The sequence below is a fragment of the Anguilla rostrata genome, chromosome 3 (assembly GCF_018555375.3).
Source record: "Anguilla rostrata isolate EN2019 chromosome 3, ASM1855537v3, whole genome shotgun sequence".
In the NCBI taxonomy this organism is placed as follows: Eukaryota; Metazoa; Chordata; class Actinopteri; order Anguilliformes; family Anguillidae; genus Anguilla; species Anguilla rostrata.
Genome location: NC_057935.1, coordinates 65,103,059 through 65,119,930, shown reverse-complemented (window position 1 = coordinate 65,119,930; position 16,872 = coordinate 65,103,059). Strand labels below are relative to the sequence as shown.

At 40.4% G+C, this 16,872-nt stretch overlaps 3 protein-coding genes across 3 annotated transcripts in view; all 3 read left to right on the top strand.

Moving 5' to 3' along the window:
- The first annotated feature begins 79 nt into the window (after positions 1–79).
- Positions 80–5,394, top strand: rab33a (RAB33A, member RAS oncogene family). The gene is made up of 3 exons (XM_064329351.1): positions 80–207; positions 399–756; positions 1,823–5,394. The coding sequence occupies exons 2-3, from the start codon at positions 493–495 to the stop codon at positions 2,267–2,269; spliced, it is 711 nt and encodes a 236-aa protein (XP_064185421.1). The 5' UTR covers positions 80–207; positions 399–492; the 3' UTR covers positions 2,270–5,394.
- Positions 5,395–7,500: 2,106 nt separating this feature from the next.
- selenot2 (selenoprotein T, 2) lies at positions 7,501–15,357 on the top strand. Its single transcript, XM_064329349.1, has 6 exons — positions 7,501–7,861; positions 8,862–8,972; positions 9,091–9,217; positions 10,128–10,215; positions 12,273–12,419; positions 13,411–15,357. Exons 1-5 carry the CDS (start codon positions 7,644–7,646, stop codon positions 12,392–12,394), a joined length of 666 nt encoding a protein of 221 aa, XP_064185419.1. The 5' UTR covers positions 7,501–7,643; the 3' UTR covers positions 12,395–12,419; positions 13,411–15,357.
- A 627-nt stretch (positions 15,358–15,984) lies between these two features.
- enox2 (ecto-NOX disulfide-thiol exchanger 2) overlaps positions 15,985–16,872 on the top strand; it is a 231,011-nt gene continuing 230,123 nt past the window's right edge. Inside the window, exon 1 of the mRNA XM_064329345.1 lies at positions 15,985–16,169. The gene's annotated coding sequence lies outside the window, so the exon portion shown is untranslated. The remainder of the gene's footprint in view (positions 16,170–16,872) is intronic.

Below are 16,872 nucleotides of genomic sequence, written 5' to 3'. Positions count from 1 at the left end.
GCAATATTTCTAATCTTGCTGAGTAGCCCTATCTGCGCCATTTTAGCTCCACACGGCCAATCAGATTTAAGGAAGGGATGAGAGCTTGAATTGTGTAGACACACTGTATCAAGATGCTGATAAGAGGAAAAACAATGTTGCGCTAGGTTTGACGTTCGTCTGTTTGCTACCGGTCTGACATTTCTCAAAAGGATAGGAAAAATCAAGGTATTGTATTTAAATATTGCGTTGGTTTCTCCCCATTTTATTTGTAAAATCTGGTAGACAGGAGATGTTCTTTTGGTCCAATTTTTGTTCGATTTCTCGTAAGCAGCCGTGAACAGTTCAGATATTGTCATCTTATCGTATTAATCTGTCTTTCCCTCTCGGTCTTTTCGCATCTCTTTATGTGGATGCAGCTGTAAGGGGAGTGGACTTCTGTTGTTTCCCAACCAAGCCCCTTCCCCCAACCGCACAGTGCAGTACACAGCCGTGTGCATCTTTTTTATCGGTATGGCAAATGAATCACTAAAAAATAGGGGAGGAACAAGTCATTCCAAAAACACGAATCTCACCTCCTCAGTGGAACTGAGTACGTCTTTAGACCAAAGTGTCCAAACCCGAATATTCAAGATAATTGTCATTGGGGACTCAAACGTTGGAAAAACCTGCTTAACCTTCCGCTTTACCGGAGGGAGCTTTCCGGAGAAGACAGAAGCGACTATCGGTGTTGATTTCAGGGAGAAAGCTGTGGAGATTGAGGGCGAAAAAATTAAGGTAAGCCACTGACACTACCGAGAAGCAGGGCCTTTTTTCCTTTGTTGAGTTTTTCCTTCCTTCCACTGAAATAACGATTCAATCAGTCCTGGTGTGAACCATATGACAATTTGCTATACTTGTAATGTGCCATAGCCTACGCTACAATAGTCCATATAGTGGGTACAGTTATATTGGTTAAAGTTCAAGATCAAGCAAGGAACTGTACTCCCATAGACGATTTTAGATTCATTTGTTTGTGTTTATTTCGTGTGATGCATTTTAATGGTCAGTTTTTAGGTTTCATTTGTGAGTACATTCTAGGCAGTTAAATTTACCATGTTGGGAATAGCTTGTGCAGAATAACATTACATTTACCAGCAAGGCTTGGAAAAGAAAGTATCCTCAATTCACCTACGTATGTGTGCATGTGCCTTTACAGTTGATATACCCTGACTGTCTTTCCTATGGGTTTTAGATTTTGTCTATAGTTGGCCTTCATCATTTGTGTCTAAGGTAGCTACAAAAAAATCCCCCAGCCATGATACATATTGATAAATCTTATTATTAAAACTAATTGTGTGCTAAGTGTTCAATGTGACAGCTAGGCAACTGGAAGCACATTGTCACTGATCTCCCTATATGAGAAATAAATAGAACTTCAAAGCCAAATGGAACTGAATAATGCGGTCTCCAGGACACAGGGAAGCTTTGATGTATGCTCGTGAGCAGCATCAACGTGTCTCTCAGTGTAATGCTTGAATACAGGTTCCATTCAAATGTGTTTCCATCACTTCTACATCCATGTTATACAGCTGCTCTTCACCTTTTAACTAGAGTGCTTGTGATTTACCTAAGTGCATTTTCACTGACACTCTACAGATAATATTTTAGCATGACAACAGCAAAGAAAGCATGTCTTTTCATCTGTCACATATATTATGGATGTGTTCCTGCTTTTCAGACAGTACATTTTGTATGTGTGTGTTTGTGTGTAGCCTACACTCTTCCACAGCTCATCAAACTGACCAAATGGAGGTCTGGCTATGTGTAAGTGTAATGGCTTGGTCTGCTCTCCCCTCTGCAGGTGCAAGTCTGGGACACAGCTGGGCAGGAACGATTCCGGAAGAGCATGGTGGAGCACTACTACCGTAACGTCCACGCCGTCGTCTTTGTTTATGATGTCACCAAGATGGCCTCCTTCCAGAATCTGAAGACCTGGATCCAGGAGTGCAACGGGCACCGCGTTTCGCCCGCCGTGCCCCGGGTCTTAGTCGGGAATAAATGTGACCTGGTCAGCCAGATCCAGGTGCCCTCCAACACGGCCCTCAAGTTTGCCGACGCCCACAACATGCTGCTCTTTGAGACGTCGGCAAAGGACCCCAAGGAGAGCCAGAATGTGGACTCCATCTTCATGTGCCTGGCTTGCAGGCTCAAGGCCCAGAAGTCCTTGCTCTACAGGGATGTGGAGAGGGAGGATGGTAGAGTGAGGCTCACCCAGGAACCCGATGCCAAGAACAACTGTCCTTGTTAAGGACAATCCCATGATCCTCTCTCGTTGGGCCCCCTCCTCTCCTCTCTCCCTTAGACTAGTGTCAAAATTCCACATAATGCAAGACGTAGGCTACGAAATATCAGCATAAACATCTGCTGTGAAAGAGTGCAATTGTGCCTGCAATTGTTTCAGTTTCTCATTGTGAACCAATTTATAATCCTGACTTTGTCTCTGTGTATCTCTCTTTCTCTCTGTCTTGCTGTTTTTCTCTTGAATTTCAATCTGAATCTTCTCATAGTCAGAAGTAACTAAGTATAAGAGCATACTGCCTTTCTCTCTTCTTCTTGGCCTTCAGACAAGAAGAGTGCTGACTAACCAGGACCTGCTTCCAATGACTGAGGAATTTTGTGTTGGGCTACATTATTGCATTCAGTATTGCCAACTCCTAAGATTTTATTGCATGTCATACTTTTTTTTTAAAGTAGTACTCATGTCATCTAAGTTACATTGGTACTTTTAAATCTTAATGTATATTTTTTACTTTCACTTTTTTCTGAAAACAGTAGAGAAAAGCTTATATCCCTTGCTTGTGGTTGATTATGTCATTCCATAAATGTAAAGGGCATGGATTGAATAGTGAACCACGAGGCACCAGACAGATCCAATGCAAGTGTTAATGAGTGTGAAACTGGTTATAGAGTATTAATGAGGACCCAGTTGTGTACAGTGTTGTCTCATCTCGCCAGTTAATCTACCCATTTATGGATATTATTAACACCATACTGTTAAGCTGTCAATTTTCTACTTTTCAGAATTTGTTCACTTGCTATGTGCAAGTTTGCAAGAATAATGAGTGGATACAGTGTTGTTATGATAATGTATACAGTACATGCAGGCTACTATTTAAACAGAGCTTAAGTTCTGTAATATTTATTTATTAATCACCAAACAGCCATCTTAAAACAATGGAGCATCTACAAATGTTTTGCTTTATTTTTTTCCACAACTAAAAACATTACACCTTCACATAGCCTCTCTGTGAAGTCCAAATAAATATAGTTAAGCACCTTAGGTCCTTAAACGAGAGCTGAATTTTAATCATAAAAAGTCACAATATCAGTTCATTAGCCATGTGTTTTGCCATCTGATATTTCTTCAATCTAACCACGTTGTGCTTTGTTCGTAATTCCAAATCCTATGCAAGTTATACTTTTTAACCTTGCCAATGTGTGGATTTAATGGTCAATGCTCAAATTAATCTTTTTTGTTTAAGGAATATCAAGGATTTAGCTCTGTGTTAAAACTGTTACTCAAACAAAATCACAACGCCCACTGCAGTTAGAAGGGCAAATTTGCGGAAAAAAGAAAACACTTTATTAAAAAGCAAAAATCCTGGTTTTGCAGTGTTTCAGATACAATTTGAGTGGTTGGCAATACTGTGCATTGATACCATCATCTATTTAAAATTAATTCAGCTTATTTATCCCACCTGCACATATATTACCCACAAATATAATATCAAACAGGCTCAGTTTTCCCTTGGGTCCAATGAGGACCTAATTTTAGGGTTTTATCTGTGATTTTTTTTCTCTGTTCTTACACTAAAGAGTGTTTTAAGTGATCTTTCAGAAAAATAGTTAACTTAAATTATAACATTACATGTTATTGCAGGTGCAATAATGAGATAAGGGCCGTCCTTCCATAAAATGTTTTATATATAGTTTATTTGCACAAATGTTTTGGGCCAAACGTTTGTGCAAATAAAAGACATATAAAAATATTATATGGAAGTCCGGCCCTTATCTCATTTTTGCATATTTATAACACAGGACCGGCACCCAAGTTCACATACCATAGAGTTCAGCGCGTTTCTTTTCCTTTATGTACTGCAGATGCAATCACACAGTCCCATCATTTTACATTATAATAACTTACAGTATTGTGAGCAATAAAACATTGATTCAAGTGCTAGAGATGCAAGGTAGCCCCAAAGGACCGAATTAATACAGTGCCTGTCCACATTTATGGTACTGTTGGTGCCTTAACCACGTGGGTATGATTTTATTACGTTTACTTTTTTATTTAGGGCTTAACGTGCTCTTGGCACCATATTTGGTATGGGCCAAGCCAGGCAATCAAATAACTGCGGACGTACATAATAATTAACCGATGTGTTGGATTACAAGTGGAGTATAAGTGGCTGATATGTTTATATTACCTACTTCAATTTGTGTTGTATATCAGCTTACACATATACAGAGTTGTGTCTGCATGGTTATATGTTTGTCAGCAGGCAGGTTCACTGGTCTCGTCTGCCTGAATACTTTGCAACTGCCTTGAAGGTATGAACAGAGACTATCTTCTTACAGTCTGAACATTGTTTCCCTTTATTATTTTTTTTGATATTGCTAGTATGTGCGATTCAACTGTGATTGGATGGTCTGGTCTCTAAAATTCAAGAACGCTCAATTAGTTGGCCCCCAAACCTCCATCCTGTCCTGACTGATGTGGCTCAATACATTTCTACTACATGCCTGATGATATTTAAGTAATGTTTTGTACTGTGCTGTAACCTCAAGTGAACTTTATAAATTGAAAGGATGTGTTCCATGAATTCTCATTCTGCTCATATGTCATCATTAGTATACTGTATATTTTTAGGGCCATCGCTCAGTTTTCAGCCTTTTTAATGTGAGAAAACACATAACAGCTATCGGTTGTATGATTTGTTAATGTATGTTTCACTGAAAGTCTTGCATATATGTGAAAGCTTGGTAACAAATACAGTACATGCATTGACACACACAGCTGTTATGTGACAACAACATTGATATGTGTGCTTGACTTAACCAAAGTCAAACCCTTTCCTTGTAGTGTTTCCTGATTGTTTGAAGGAGATGGTTCATCATTTATGTATTATATTGGCATAGTTGGACATTAACACAATGCCTGAAAGGAGTCAAGATGCTGCAGCGGCTAAACAGATGGCCCACACGTTTCTCCTCTGTTCTCATGCCTCTTTTAATTCTGCTGCAGCCAGTTTTTTTAATGCTTAATACATTAATTGATCTCTTTGATGAATGGGACTAATATCAAACATTCTTAAGACAATAAAAATGTATGTTTCTGTTGAACAACAATTAAACTACAGCACTGTGGACTAACTTGTCTCTCGTGTTTGTAGAGATCCTTTTTACAGTTCCACTTTCAGTAGTAGTTTAGTAGTTTTGTCCACAAGCAATACACTAAAATAATTAGATTGATAAAAACAAGACATTGAGTAATAAATTACATATCAATACACATTGTTAATCATTTTTCAAAAAGCACAGGTTCTACATTACATTGTGAAGTTTGTATATATATATATATATACATATGTAATAATAATTGATGGATTTATATTGACGTAGTGCCTACATCCTGAGCAATATACAATATAAAATTACCCTCCCAGATAGCGACATTTGTTTGGCCCATATCTGGGCCACAAATGTTGCTTCTTCTGCTCGCTGGATGTATGCATGTGTTCTCAGCCCGAGTCTGGCCTACATGCAGCACAACTATCAGATAAAAGAGACAGGGGCCTGGTCTGGCCCTCAGTATTTCTGCCAGAAGTAAACACAGCTGTGGGTGGCAGTGTACTGTAATGGGTAAGGAGCTGGTCTTGTAACCCAAAGGTCACAAAGTCTTTTAACATTCATATAAATTAACACGTCATTTTAAATTTGTATTAGTTCTCTGAATGTGGGAATTGATCCCAGAACTTTGTCCTTCCAACCATTATCTATACCTGCTTGTCCTGGGAAGGGCCCCAGCATGCATTGCTACATGTAGCCGCATATTAACTAACTAAACATCTTGTATTTTTTGTGCTTTTCTTACTCTGGTGTGGTAGGCTAACTATACGCTGCCTGTTAAAACTGATTTCTTGTACAGTATGGTCAGAACGCACTGGCATGTATTGACTGTGACGCGATTATGCTTCCATGCGTAAACTCACCTTGCATGCCCAGCGGGTACATAAACAGCTCCATCTGGTGGACAAATTAAATAATTATCTACGTTCTCTCCAAAGATGGTAAATGGACTGCATTTATATAGTGCTTTATAATTGATGCCTCTCATTCGCCAGAGCAGTTAGAGGTTAGGGGTTAGGTGTCTTGCTCAAGGACACTTCGACATGCCCAGGGCGGGGTTTGAACCGGCAACCCTCCGACTGCCAGACAATCGGCCTTACCTCTTGAGCTATATCGTCCCTAAGTGCAACATACGTTGACCCAAAATAAAATCTGTCATTTTTAAAACTGTTAAGCTTGATCGATGTAAATTAATTGATGATGGAATAATCCATCATCAATTAATCATTAACATCCATAACACAGCTTTGCCATTTTATTTTCAAATTCAACGAATTCCTTTGTCTGAAATTGCATGATCAAAATCTCCTTGCTTTCCACTCCAGACATTCCACGACCTGGGAAACCCTTCACATTTTGCCTATTTCCTACGGATAATTACTGTTTTCCGGACAAAGTTAAGTTGTAGACAAGAGCGTTTTGCTAAGTAACATTAGCTAACGTTAGCTAGCTATTAAATGAGCAGCACATTCTCGTTTCGCCTTAAGCTATGTTGTCTACTACATTACAACTGACGCAGTGTGGTGCATGCTGTTGCGCGGATTGTGGCCCTAGCTGTGCAGTTATGGGCCACGTGCTGTATACCTACCTCGGGCTCGGCACAGCAATGACCATACTATTTACATGGTGGTAAATTACTTCCACGTATGGCCCCATTTTAGCCCACATTGAGATAATCAGACCGGTTGTAAGTCGACCCTGAATCGGCCAAGAAGTGACTGCTATCTGGGATTTTGGTAAGAATCTTTATATCAGTAAAGTCTTGATTCAGCCGATATGACAGCTAGCTAGCCCAAACTTTTCTCTTAAAATAAGACAGCTTTGTCTCTTTTAAATTATTTTTGCTTGTCTCATCAGCAGATATCTTTAACCTAACAACCTCACCGGTATGTGATCTAAACCGTGACATTCGGTGTACACACATGCATATTTGTTTTTTTTCTCAAATTATAAGCCTATCATAGACTGTATAAAAGCATACACGTCAGTTTCAATTATCCCCCTTTTTTATTTCGAGTGCTTGAGCAACAACCACATTTACCTCCAACTGCCAGTAATATGCTGCAAAAAGAAACCAGGATATACAAAACATTAGACCTCCCACCGCTAGGAGGTAGAAGAACTATGATTGAGAAAGCTTTTTGTGCGGTCGTTGTGTTGCCTGGAGAAATAGCCCAGTGAGATTTGAACAGAAAGTGAGGTTTATGTACGACTCGAAACTCCTTAGCTAATTGTGCATTATATTGTTTATCAACCCCCAAATACGGGGCGCAATGGCTGAATACAGCCAGGCGGGTATTCTGACGGCTATGCTGCTGTTCACGGTTGTCACTGTGCGGGATATTTATGTTGGCAAAAATATGGCTCAGCAGCAACAGCAACAGGCCGCTGACAACCTGGACGCTGGGCCCGAAAGCCACCGGGACCTGGATCCACAGAAGCTGGCCAAGCATAAACTGTACACTGGTCCAGTTCTAAAATTTCAGTATTGGTAAGTAGCCTGCAGGTTAGTTATTCGGTGTGTTATTGCTTAGCACAAGATATCTAGTTTACACGGTGTGCAACATTAAAGCAAGTTAGGGCTACGTTAAATGCACAGAGTTTATCAGATGCCTAAGCCGATTGCTGGCTAGCTTGGTAGCTCGCCCAGCTTTGAATTAACGCCTCATGTAATCAACTATGACAGCTAGTGCTACTATTTGGTTGGGGTAGGTGAACTATTTTAAAATAGCGCTAGGTAACGTTTGTAGTCGGACAACATAGTAAATAGCTAGCTAGTTAGTCCGCTGGTTCACTGGTTTCATCGTTGAATTGGAACCCGACTGGCACTTTAGCCTAGTCTTGTTTTTTTTGGTTTGCTTGGTATGTTTTCGTTTTTTTGCATTGACAAAAGATAAGCGGCACTGTAGCTATCTATCTTGCATCGCAATATCCGCAAACGGGGTAGTTGCAAATGATCTATTTACTCTAGGTGCTGTCTAACGTTAGCTAACTAATGCAAATTCCCGTGTCTGAGGATTAATGAAAGGTAATAGCAAGTAGTACGACAGGGTGGTCGCAAAAACAACATTTATTAGCTCGTTAGTCTACCTTAAATTAAATTGGCTCGAGTTGGTCTAGATGACGTGTCTTGAGAAGTTGAGCTTTCTGTAGCTAGTTGGCTATCCTCTTAGAGAATTTTACATTGGTAGATATAATCATTTCCTTCGCCACCTTAAAGTTAGATGAGGTAATTAATACGAAGGGGATTAGATGGCTACTTCTTTTAAACGCCTTTCATTTGCTACGTTATAATCATCTTAACGTCATGGAATGTTCCCTCATGGGATGTCATGAAGAATACGTTTTTGAGTACTGAACTGTAACCAGGAAGCCCGTGCTGCACATTCTTTTAATAATCGCTGACATTGGTTGCGATTCAGTCGCAGTGTCGCAGAGGCGACTGCTTTTCTGCTCTTCAGTGCGTTTTGACATTTCATTCATTCTTCTAGCATTTCCTGAGGGTACAGCAAGGTGTTCCAGGAGTACTCCCGAGCGATCAGCCAGTTGTACCCGGACATCCGTATCGAGGGAGAAAACTACCCCCCCAAACCCCTCAGCAAGTGAGTGTATTTTAGAACAGCTGCTGCAGCTACGTTAAACATAAATTGTCAGATGATTGTTAACTGTTGTGAACCACCAAAGCCGTTTTCCTCATCAAGTTTTTCCTCCCTCCTCCAGGTACATTGCAAATTTTGTTTCCTACTTCAAACTGCTTGCCATCGCTCTTATTGTTAGTGGACAGAATCCTTTCCCTTTTCTTGGAATGGACACTCCAAGGATATGGTTTTGGAGCCAAGATAATAAGGTAAAGTTTTTGAATCCTGAAAACCTCTTGGCAACACGTATTGCTTTTGCATTAATTTAGCAGATGGTCTGATCTGGGGGGACTTACAGTGTCGGGAAAACAAGTGCATTCACGTGATTGATGTGTCACGCCTAGCTTGGTATGGCTGCAGTTATTATTAATGTATCTGAAAAAACCTGGAAAATTTATTTTTGCTGACAGAAGCCTTATCTGTTTGTATAACAGACAAATTCTGGCATCATTGCATGTTTAGTAGTACCAGAGCTCTATCATTCAGTGAATAGTGTTGTGAAGTGAATCATGAAGTGAATAGTTGGGCTGGGTTAGGTTAGGTTAGTGTTTATATGGGGGAAAAGAAGAAAGTGCTGGTGGTAGTCACTGGCCAGCAGTCATACCTCGGAACCAAGCAGAAACTGTGCACAAGTTCAGGGACTGGATGCTGGCGTGGGAGCTGTCTTTTGGATGATATGTTAAGTGAGGTCTTGATGACTGGCTAAGAAAAGACCCCCAACCTTCAGTACAAAGCGCTTGATGGTTCAGATTTGAACATTTTTATTTAGAATTTGGCGGGTTTGATTCCTAGGTGTGGCACTACCGTTGTACCATTATGAAAGGAAGTGAAATGAAATTATTGAACATGTTTCCAGGTGTAACGTATGCAAAATGTGAGGAATGAAAGTGACTGGATGAAATGTGTTTGAAAAGTGCATGAACAGTAATGCAACCAGTGGAGCTCCCTGACGGCGGTCATACGGGGGTGCATTTTACAAATGTTTTGCATGCAGGTGTTCATCAACCATTCAGAAAGTTGGCTTATTCTTTTCACAGCCCTGTGCAATAAAATCTTGTTTTATTTCATTTTATTTGTTTATTTATTTTTTACACCTTGTCTGTCCATCTTCTTTTTCAGATATTTTCATGCCTGATGACCTTTTTCCTCAGCAATATGGTAGAAACTCATTTTTTGTCCACAGGGGCTTTTGAAGTTGCACTGAACGGTAAGTGTCAGTCTTGATATTGCTTTCAATTTTTTAAATTTTTATTTTGGAGTTAAAATATCAGCTGAACAGCTGTCTTCTTTCATTGCCTTGACCTTCTCCCCTATTGAGCTGATATTTGATTTATAAGTCGCATGTCAAACTTAACTGTGCAGTCATTTTACCCCTCATTTTTTCCTCCTTGTCCTCCCATCTTTATGAATTACTCACCCATAACTATAAAGTCATTCACCTACTTCCAAAGGAAAAGGTTATTTAAGACTTGGTTGCTTAAGATTTGGTTGGTCTTTTGCATAGCACTTAAAAATCTAACCTCTCAATCCTTAAATAAATTCAAAAATGGGCCGAAAGCCATTAGTCATGCAACACTTCACATTTGACTACCATAATTCTCCAGAAGTGAGTATTCACGGCTAAAGGGTAAGAATGAATTAATTTGCAATGAACATTTCATCACTCATGCATTAAAATATCATCTTTTATATGCATATTTGTTACACACCTTTTGTGGTTGATTGAATGAGAATGAGGTATTTGAAATTTTAGTCCTTTTTCTTTTGCACTTCTTGCCAAAGATGTTTAAAATGTGTAGAACATGTTGTAATCTTAAGTGGAAATTTCCACAATAGCCATAATGCAAGTTGCTGTGCATGTTCCTATATGTTCCTCGAGTGTCCCTCTCAAAGTTAAATTAGGCAGAACACATCTTCACTCAGACAGCAACCTCAAAGAGCCCTTTCACTGTGTCATTAAAGAAGATTAGCCAACAGTGAGGCGTGGTGGACTGATTAACTTAATAATTGCAGTGCATACTGTCAATTTCCATTATTGTATCAGCGTAGTAGCCTAAGCCGCTGCGAGCATCCCCAGACTAGTAAATTGCTGAATATAAATGCTCAGGGCAAAGCAAGCAGGGTTTTGAAGTCCCATATTAATATTGGATGTACTGAGGTATGAACCATTTTAATACCTCGTACTTTAATATATAGTATATTTAACAATTCTTTTTTTTAAAAATGCATGTAATCTTTTTTTATGAGTGCCAAATGCACCTCAAACATTTCATCTTATCATTATATGGCCATTCTAATAAAACCTAGCTGTTACTGTTCCAAATATTATTTCTTCCAATAAAGAAAATATTCACATTAACTTAAATCTGTGTTCTGCAACATACATTTAATGTGGTAGTAATCTAACCAAATCTCAAAGGTGTATTCATCCCTTATGATTTGTAAGCTAGAGTATTTTTAAAAATTATGTTGTGCTTAGAAGAGTTCTTGTGAGTTGGCATTGTAATACCATTTCCATCAAACAGTTCACCGGGACCTTTTAGGCACCATAGACAAAGACCTTGCAATGAACTATCGGTGCTTGAGGCAAGGGAAAAATGGGAATGTCTGCAGACACTAAAAGATGGGAACATCATTCTCTTGAAGTACCTACACATAGAAAAGTACTATTGAATTCAAGAAATGGGCCAAGAGCCAAGATAACCGATGGCAATGTAATATACTTTGCACATCTGAAGAGTGTTACCCACATGTCATCAGGAGTAATTTGATTAAAGACAAAGAGCTATCTTTAGATTTAAGCAAATTAACATCTCGGGGTGTTTGCAGTTCTGACTTACAGTATGTAATTGCCTACATTTACACACTTTATAATACTTTGTACATTCCTTCAGTCACACTCCTGAAGGCAAGCCTGTCTTGTGGTGCCCGTCTCCTTCGCTGTTGTGTTGTTCCTCAGTAGCGTCACACCTGTGCCGTGCCAAAGCAAAGCAGAACAGAAGATGCTCATCGTGGTTTTGGTGGCTCTGGCGGAGCCCACATTTGTGTTGATTAGTGTTCCTGTCTTTGTATTTGAATGCTGTCATTACAAACTATAGGACTGGATTTAAGAAATACTTGTTTTCCTCATTTTGAGATTTTAAGATATTAAAAGTGAAGTGATGATTCTAAACCAAGATTCTTTTTAAGATTTAAAAATGAGGTTTTTTTTTGTTTTGTTCTGATTTTAACTCTCTGATCGGTTTCTTTCTCTTCTCCCTAAAGATGTACCGATCTGGTCAAAGCTGCAGTCCGGACACGTACCCAACATCCAAGAGCTTTTCCAAATCCTCGATAATCACCTGAAGATGAATCAAGTCGACAAGATCCCTTTCCAAACTCCGTAGCGCTGGCTTCCGAGATGACAGATTAGTAAGTAATTAAGCCACAGTGCCATTCACTCTTGGGGGGTGGGGGGGGGGGGGGGGTGGAGGCTCCTTGCTCAGGGATGTGTGGTTCATTAATCAAATCCCTTCAAAAAGAGCACCGAGAACCTCAGCCGTCCGGGAGAATAATGTGAGCAGCGCACTTGTGCATTGGAAAAGCCTCGTTTTCAGCGGGGAGGTGGAAAGGGTCAGTTTGATGAAGGTGTAGTTCATCGTGATTAATACCAGCCATGTTCCAGCCTCTTGTATCTTTACCAAAGTGCGGGTTCCTTCTCGTAATGGGCGACATTTTTATGTCGGTCTGGGATCTTGGGGAGCGTCGGGGAAATTCTTTACGCTGACGTGTTGATGAGGGGTGGTGTCGCTTCTGGAAGGTCAGGCTCATCTCCGTTCCTGTCGAGACCCATCAATCTCTTTTAATAGCAGGAAGCCTTAACTTCTCAAATCTCTCGTATATCTCTTCGCACACTCCTGCTCACACGAGAGCTTGCCCTTAAACTTCGACGCGTAAATCACCCCTTAGAGTTTACCACACGTGTGAATGTTCCGTCGCTAAATGCTGCATGCTGTGTTGTGGTGGGCTAACCATTGTAAATTACGCTTGTGTTTGACAGAGGTTTTTCTCCTTTGTTGGGGATGAAAGTTTGCACCAATTGTGCGATTCAGGACAATGGCAGTGTATTTTTTTTAAAATCTTTTTTTTGTTTTTTTGTTATTATATAACTTATTGGCTTGGGCAATTGTCCATCATGCAAATAAATGTTTGCTTTCTTGTGCAGAGTCACATCAGTAATGTCATTATCGGAGCAGGTGGGCTCTGAAATGCAGAAATCCACTTTTCCGTGCGGTCTGTGTTGTTCACTAGCTGGAACAAGAATGGGATTCGTTCTTCCACCTTATGTGGGCGGAGCCAGCTCAGGATGTGGGCGGAGCCGTCCCCCTCACTGTTTTGTTTTCCCGCTCCCTTTCCCCGCCAGGTCCTCGGAGCAGTTTCTCAGGTCCGCGGGACTGTCCGGTGGCGTAATGAAGGCCTGCACTGAAAACAGCTCGCTGTGAGTCCAGGCTGGATGTCCCTGCCACCGCGTTACACTGCCGCCGCCCTGAGAAACCCCTCCGCCCGCAGAGGAAGCCTCCGCACCAGCTGCTCGGCCGACGCCAAAACCATCATTCACTTCCCTGTCAGTGACGGGAAACAAACCTCCCAATGTTCTCCATTTTGGCTGCACTGAACTGATTTCCTCCTCCTTCCAGAACAGCCCCTTTCTATGATCTTCTAACATGTGACGTCTGTGACACTGTCGTTTGGTAACTGCTGCTGGTATTCGTGGGCCTATTCAGAAAAAAAAAAACGGGTGTAATTAGTCTTCATATTCTCTTCATAAACCTGTTCATCTAGATATCTTAATTCTTCTCTTAGGGGTACTGTAGGGAAGGGTTTGTGTCCTACTGGAGGTCATGAGCCAAATGTTTCCAAGTGCTTGAATTGGTTGAATGTGTATTTTTTTGTTTGTTCGTAGTTGAAATGTGGTTTGGGTGCTTCTAACGTAAACTGATAAAGGCGTTTTCAGTTTTCAGGGGAAAAGGCCAGTGTGTTGTGTGAGGGAAAGTTGTGGATGGCCATTTTCTGCTGACTTCTGTGGTTGTGATCTTGTTCTTCAGAACATGCTGTCAACTGACATGGTAACCCTTTATAATTCTCTCATGATCGTCAATAATCATTAACTATGCCAAAGGTACTAAAGTAGAGATCAGCCACTTGGGAGCGCTTGCTGTATTGATGTCTGCTGGAAACCCAAATGGTTCCTGGCATTTGTTCAATCTCAGGTCTTAATGACTAGCTGGAGCGATTGATTGATCGAATGAGAACTTAAATCACCTGTTGATCCAGGTGCCAGCATCTGGTTGTTATAATGCAACGCTAAAACTTTTAGCGCTGCGTGTTCAGGAACAGAAGTGGTGGCCTGTCTGATTGTATACCACAGCTCTGACTGCACAACTGCTGCGAAAGCTGATTTTCTCGCTTGGCGCCACTCAAGTCGTGTGGTGAGAAGCCATGCTGGAGTTAGCGCTTGATTGCAAAGGCACAGAGGGATGCACCGGAGCCATACCCCTGAAACAGCCCCTGTTCTCCTATGCTTGTACCCCACTCCCCAGTTCACTGCCATGGCTGTGCATTCTGCGCCAGCAGAATACCTCTCAGCGTTACATCTTTATTTCTTTTTTTATTCTTTACTTTTTATCTTTTTAAAAGTCTTGTGCTTCCCTCTCTAGCTTTGCAATATCAGTAACTAACTTCACCAGTCAAGTCCTTTGATATCGGGTAGTATGTTTCCTTGTAATGTTTGTTTACTATGAATACAGTAATGGTCAAATATAGGTAAGTACGTGAAGCCTCTACTCTATAGCTCATTTAATAGGCATTCTCAAGAATTACACTTGACCTGAAGCACTTAACATGTTATCCTCAGTGAAGCTACATTCATAAACTGTGGCTAACTTGTTAGTCAGCAGAATGAATGGTGCTGCTTTGCAGTGCATAGAAGGCCCCCTCTGACAGTGTAATTGGAACATATCTCTACCACAACCTATTTGCTGTTATGTTAAAGAAGTTGACATTTTGTCCAGACCTGACGTGCCCTTATAACATTTGGCCCAGACTGTGTTCTTATACATTTGTGTCATCTCAGAGGTGAAAAGTGATATTTAACTACACACAACCCAATGTGTGTAGAGTATGACATAATGAAATCTGAAATGTGAATCATGAATTTAACACCATGCACATTTTTTTCTGTTGTCAAGAGTGATTCTAACTCCCAACAATGCACTCCAATGTATCCATGTATCTTGATTTCTTTACTCAGAACCAGATGGTGTGGGAGATAGGGATTCAACTAGAAGATTAAAGTCTATGTGGAAATCTTGTTCTGTCTTTTTATTTTGTGGAACTGATGTATAATAAATACACCCAGAAATGACTTCTGGTTTTGTGCCATGATCTTGATTTAAATAGCTTCTATTTTATCTTGTAACAGCTGCAGATTGCGCATGCCGAATCCGGTTTGAGGAGTGGTGTCCATTAGGACCAGTGTCATGTGCTTTCTGGCAAGATAAAGAATGTGCCAGATTTAAACATTTAGATTATAACAATGGCAGCCTGGTCATTTCTTTTGGCAGACCCATAGCTCATCTAACCACGCAGTGAGATTCAAAGGTGTGAGCGTCTGTTCAGTAAGTGTTTCACGGTTCAGGCGCTTACATTTTTCAGCTGTAGAGCGTTCCACATTATGCCTTTTAAATCTTCTGTTGCCAACAAAACATGAGAATACTATGCTATATGCGAGGTTTACACTTTCAGTTGTACTCCTGTGATATCGCATTTGAACAATTACAAAGCACAATTAAGCATTTTACCAATATGCACTTGATACCTATCCGTAATACATACGTATTTGTACTTATGCGATTTTAAAGTGCTAAATCGCAAACACGTACTTGACTACAGATTAGCACTGAGTGCATTAAATGTTTTTTCCCGTTGGGTGGCGCTATATGTCATCCAATTGTGAATATGAGCAGTCACACAATGTCCTCCAGTTTCCCATGATCCTGGTTTGGTTATTATCATCAGTCTCTGGCTGCTTGCTTAGTAACCGGAGTAGCGGGAACGGTGAGTGAAACGGTTGAGAAGGAATTCCGCGGCGAGGTTTGACAGCTTCAGTCCCGAACAAGTGCGGTAAGCTAACGTTTCAATACAAGGTTGCTAACAAGGGCGTGAAGAATATATGCTGTATGATGCTTACCAAGTTCATGGGGAAATATTTTTCTGTCTAGCGTTTTAACATTATCTTGGTTAGGTAGCTACGTTTACCTGCCTTTCCAGCTGCTGGAACGTATAGCTGCGTTAACCATGTATGCTGATTAGTACGTTAGCATCGCAAAGTTTCACTGACCTCAAATGACTAGTTATGTAACATTAACTAACTAGCTCACATTAGCTAAATGGCTAGTGAACCTTTTTGGTAAGTCACATAGCATCACTTCTACGAGTTATTTTGCTAGATAGTGTTAATTATATAAATAAATAAAAATAATGAAATAAATTCTGCCTATGTAGTTAAATTAACGTTAACTGAGTTGGCGCAGCAACGTTACCCAGTCAGGTGAGCAACTTGCAAATTAGTTAGGCAGAACCTATCGATAGTTCTTTACTTTCGCTACCACTGAAACTACCTAGCCAATTTAATTGGCAATTAATTCACGTAACTTTAGAAATGTACTATCTTCATAATTTGAGCCAATGTCACTTGCTTTAAATTGGCAATATTGGCTGGGTACTAGTTTAGTGCCCGTTCCTTCAGTGTATACCTTTGGTGTAGCCAAGTTCTGTATGTGCCCTACGGTCTGGAAGGATTTGCATCAACCGTGTAGTTAACCTG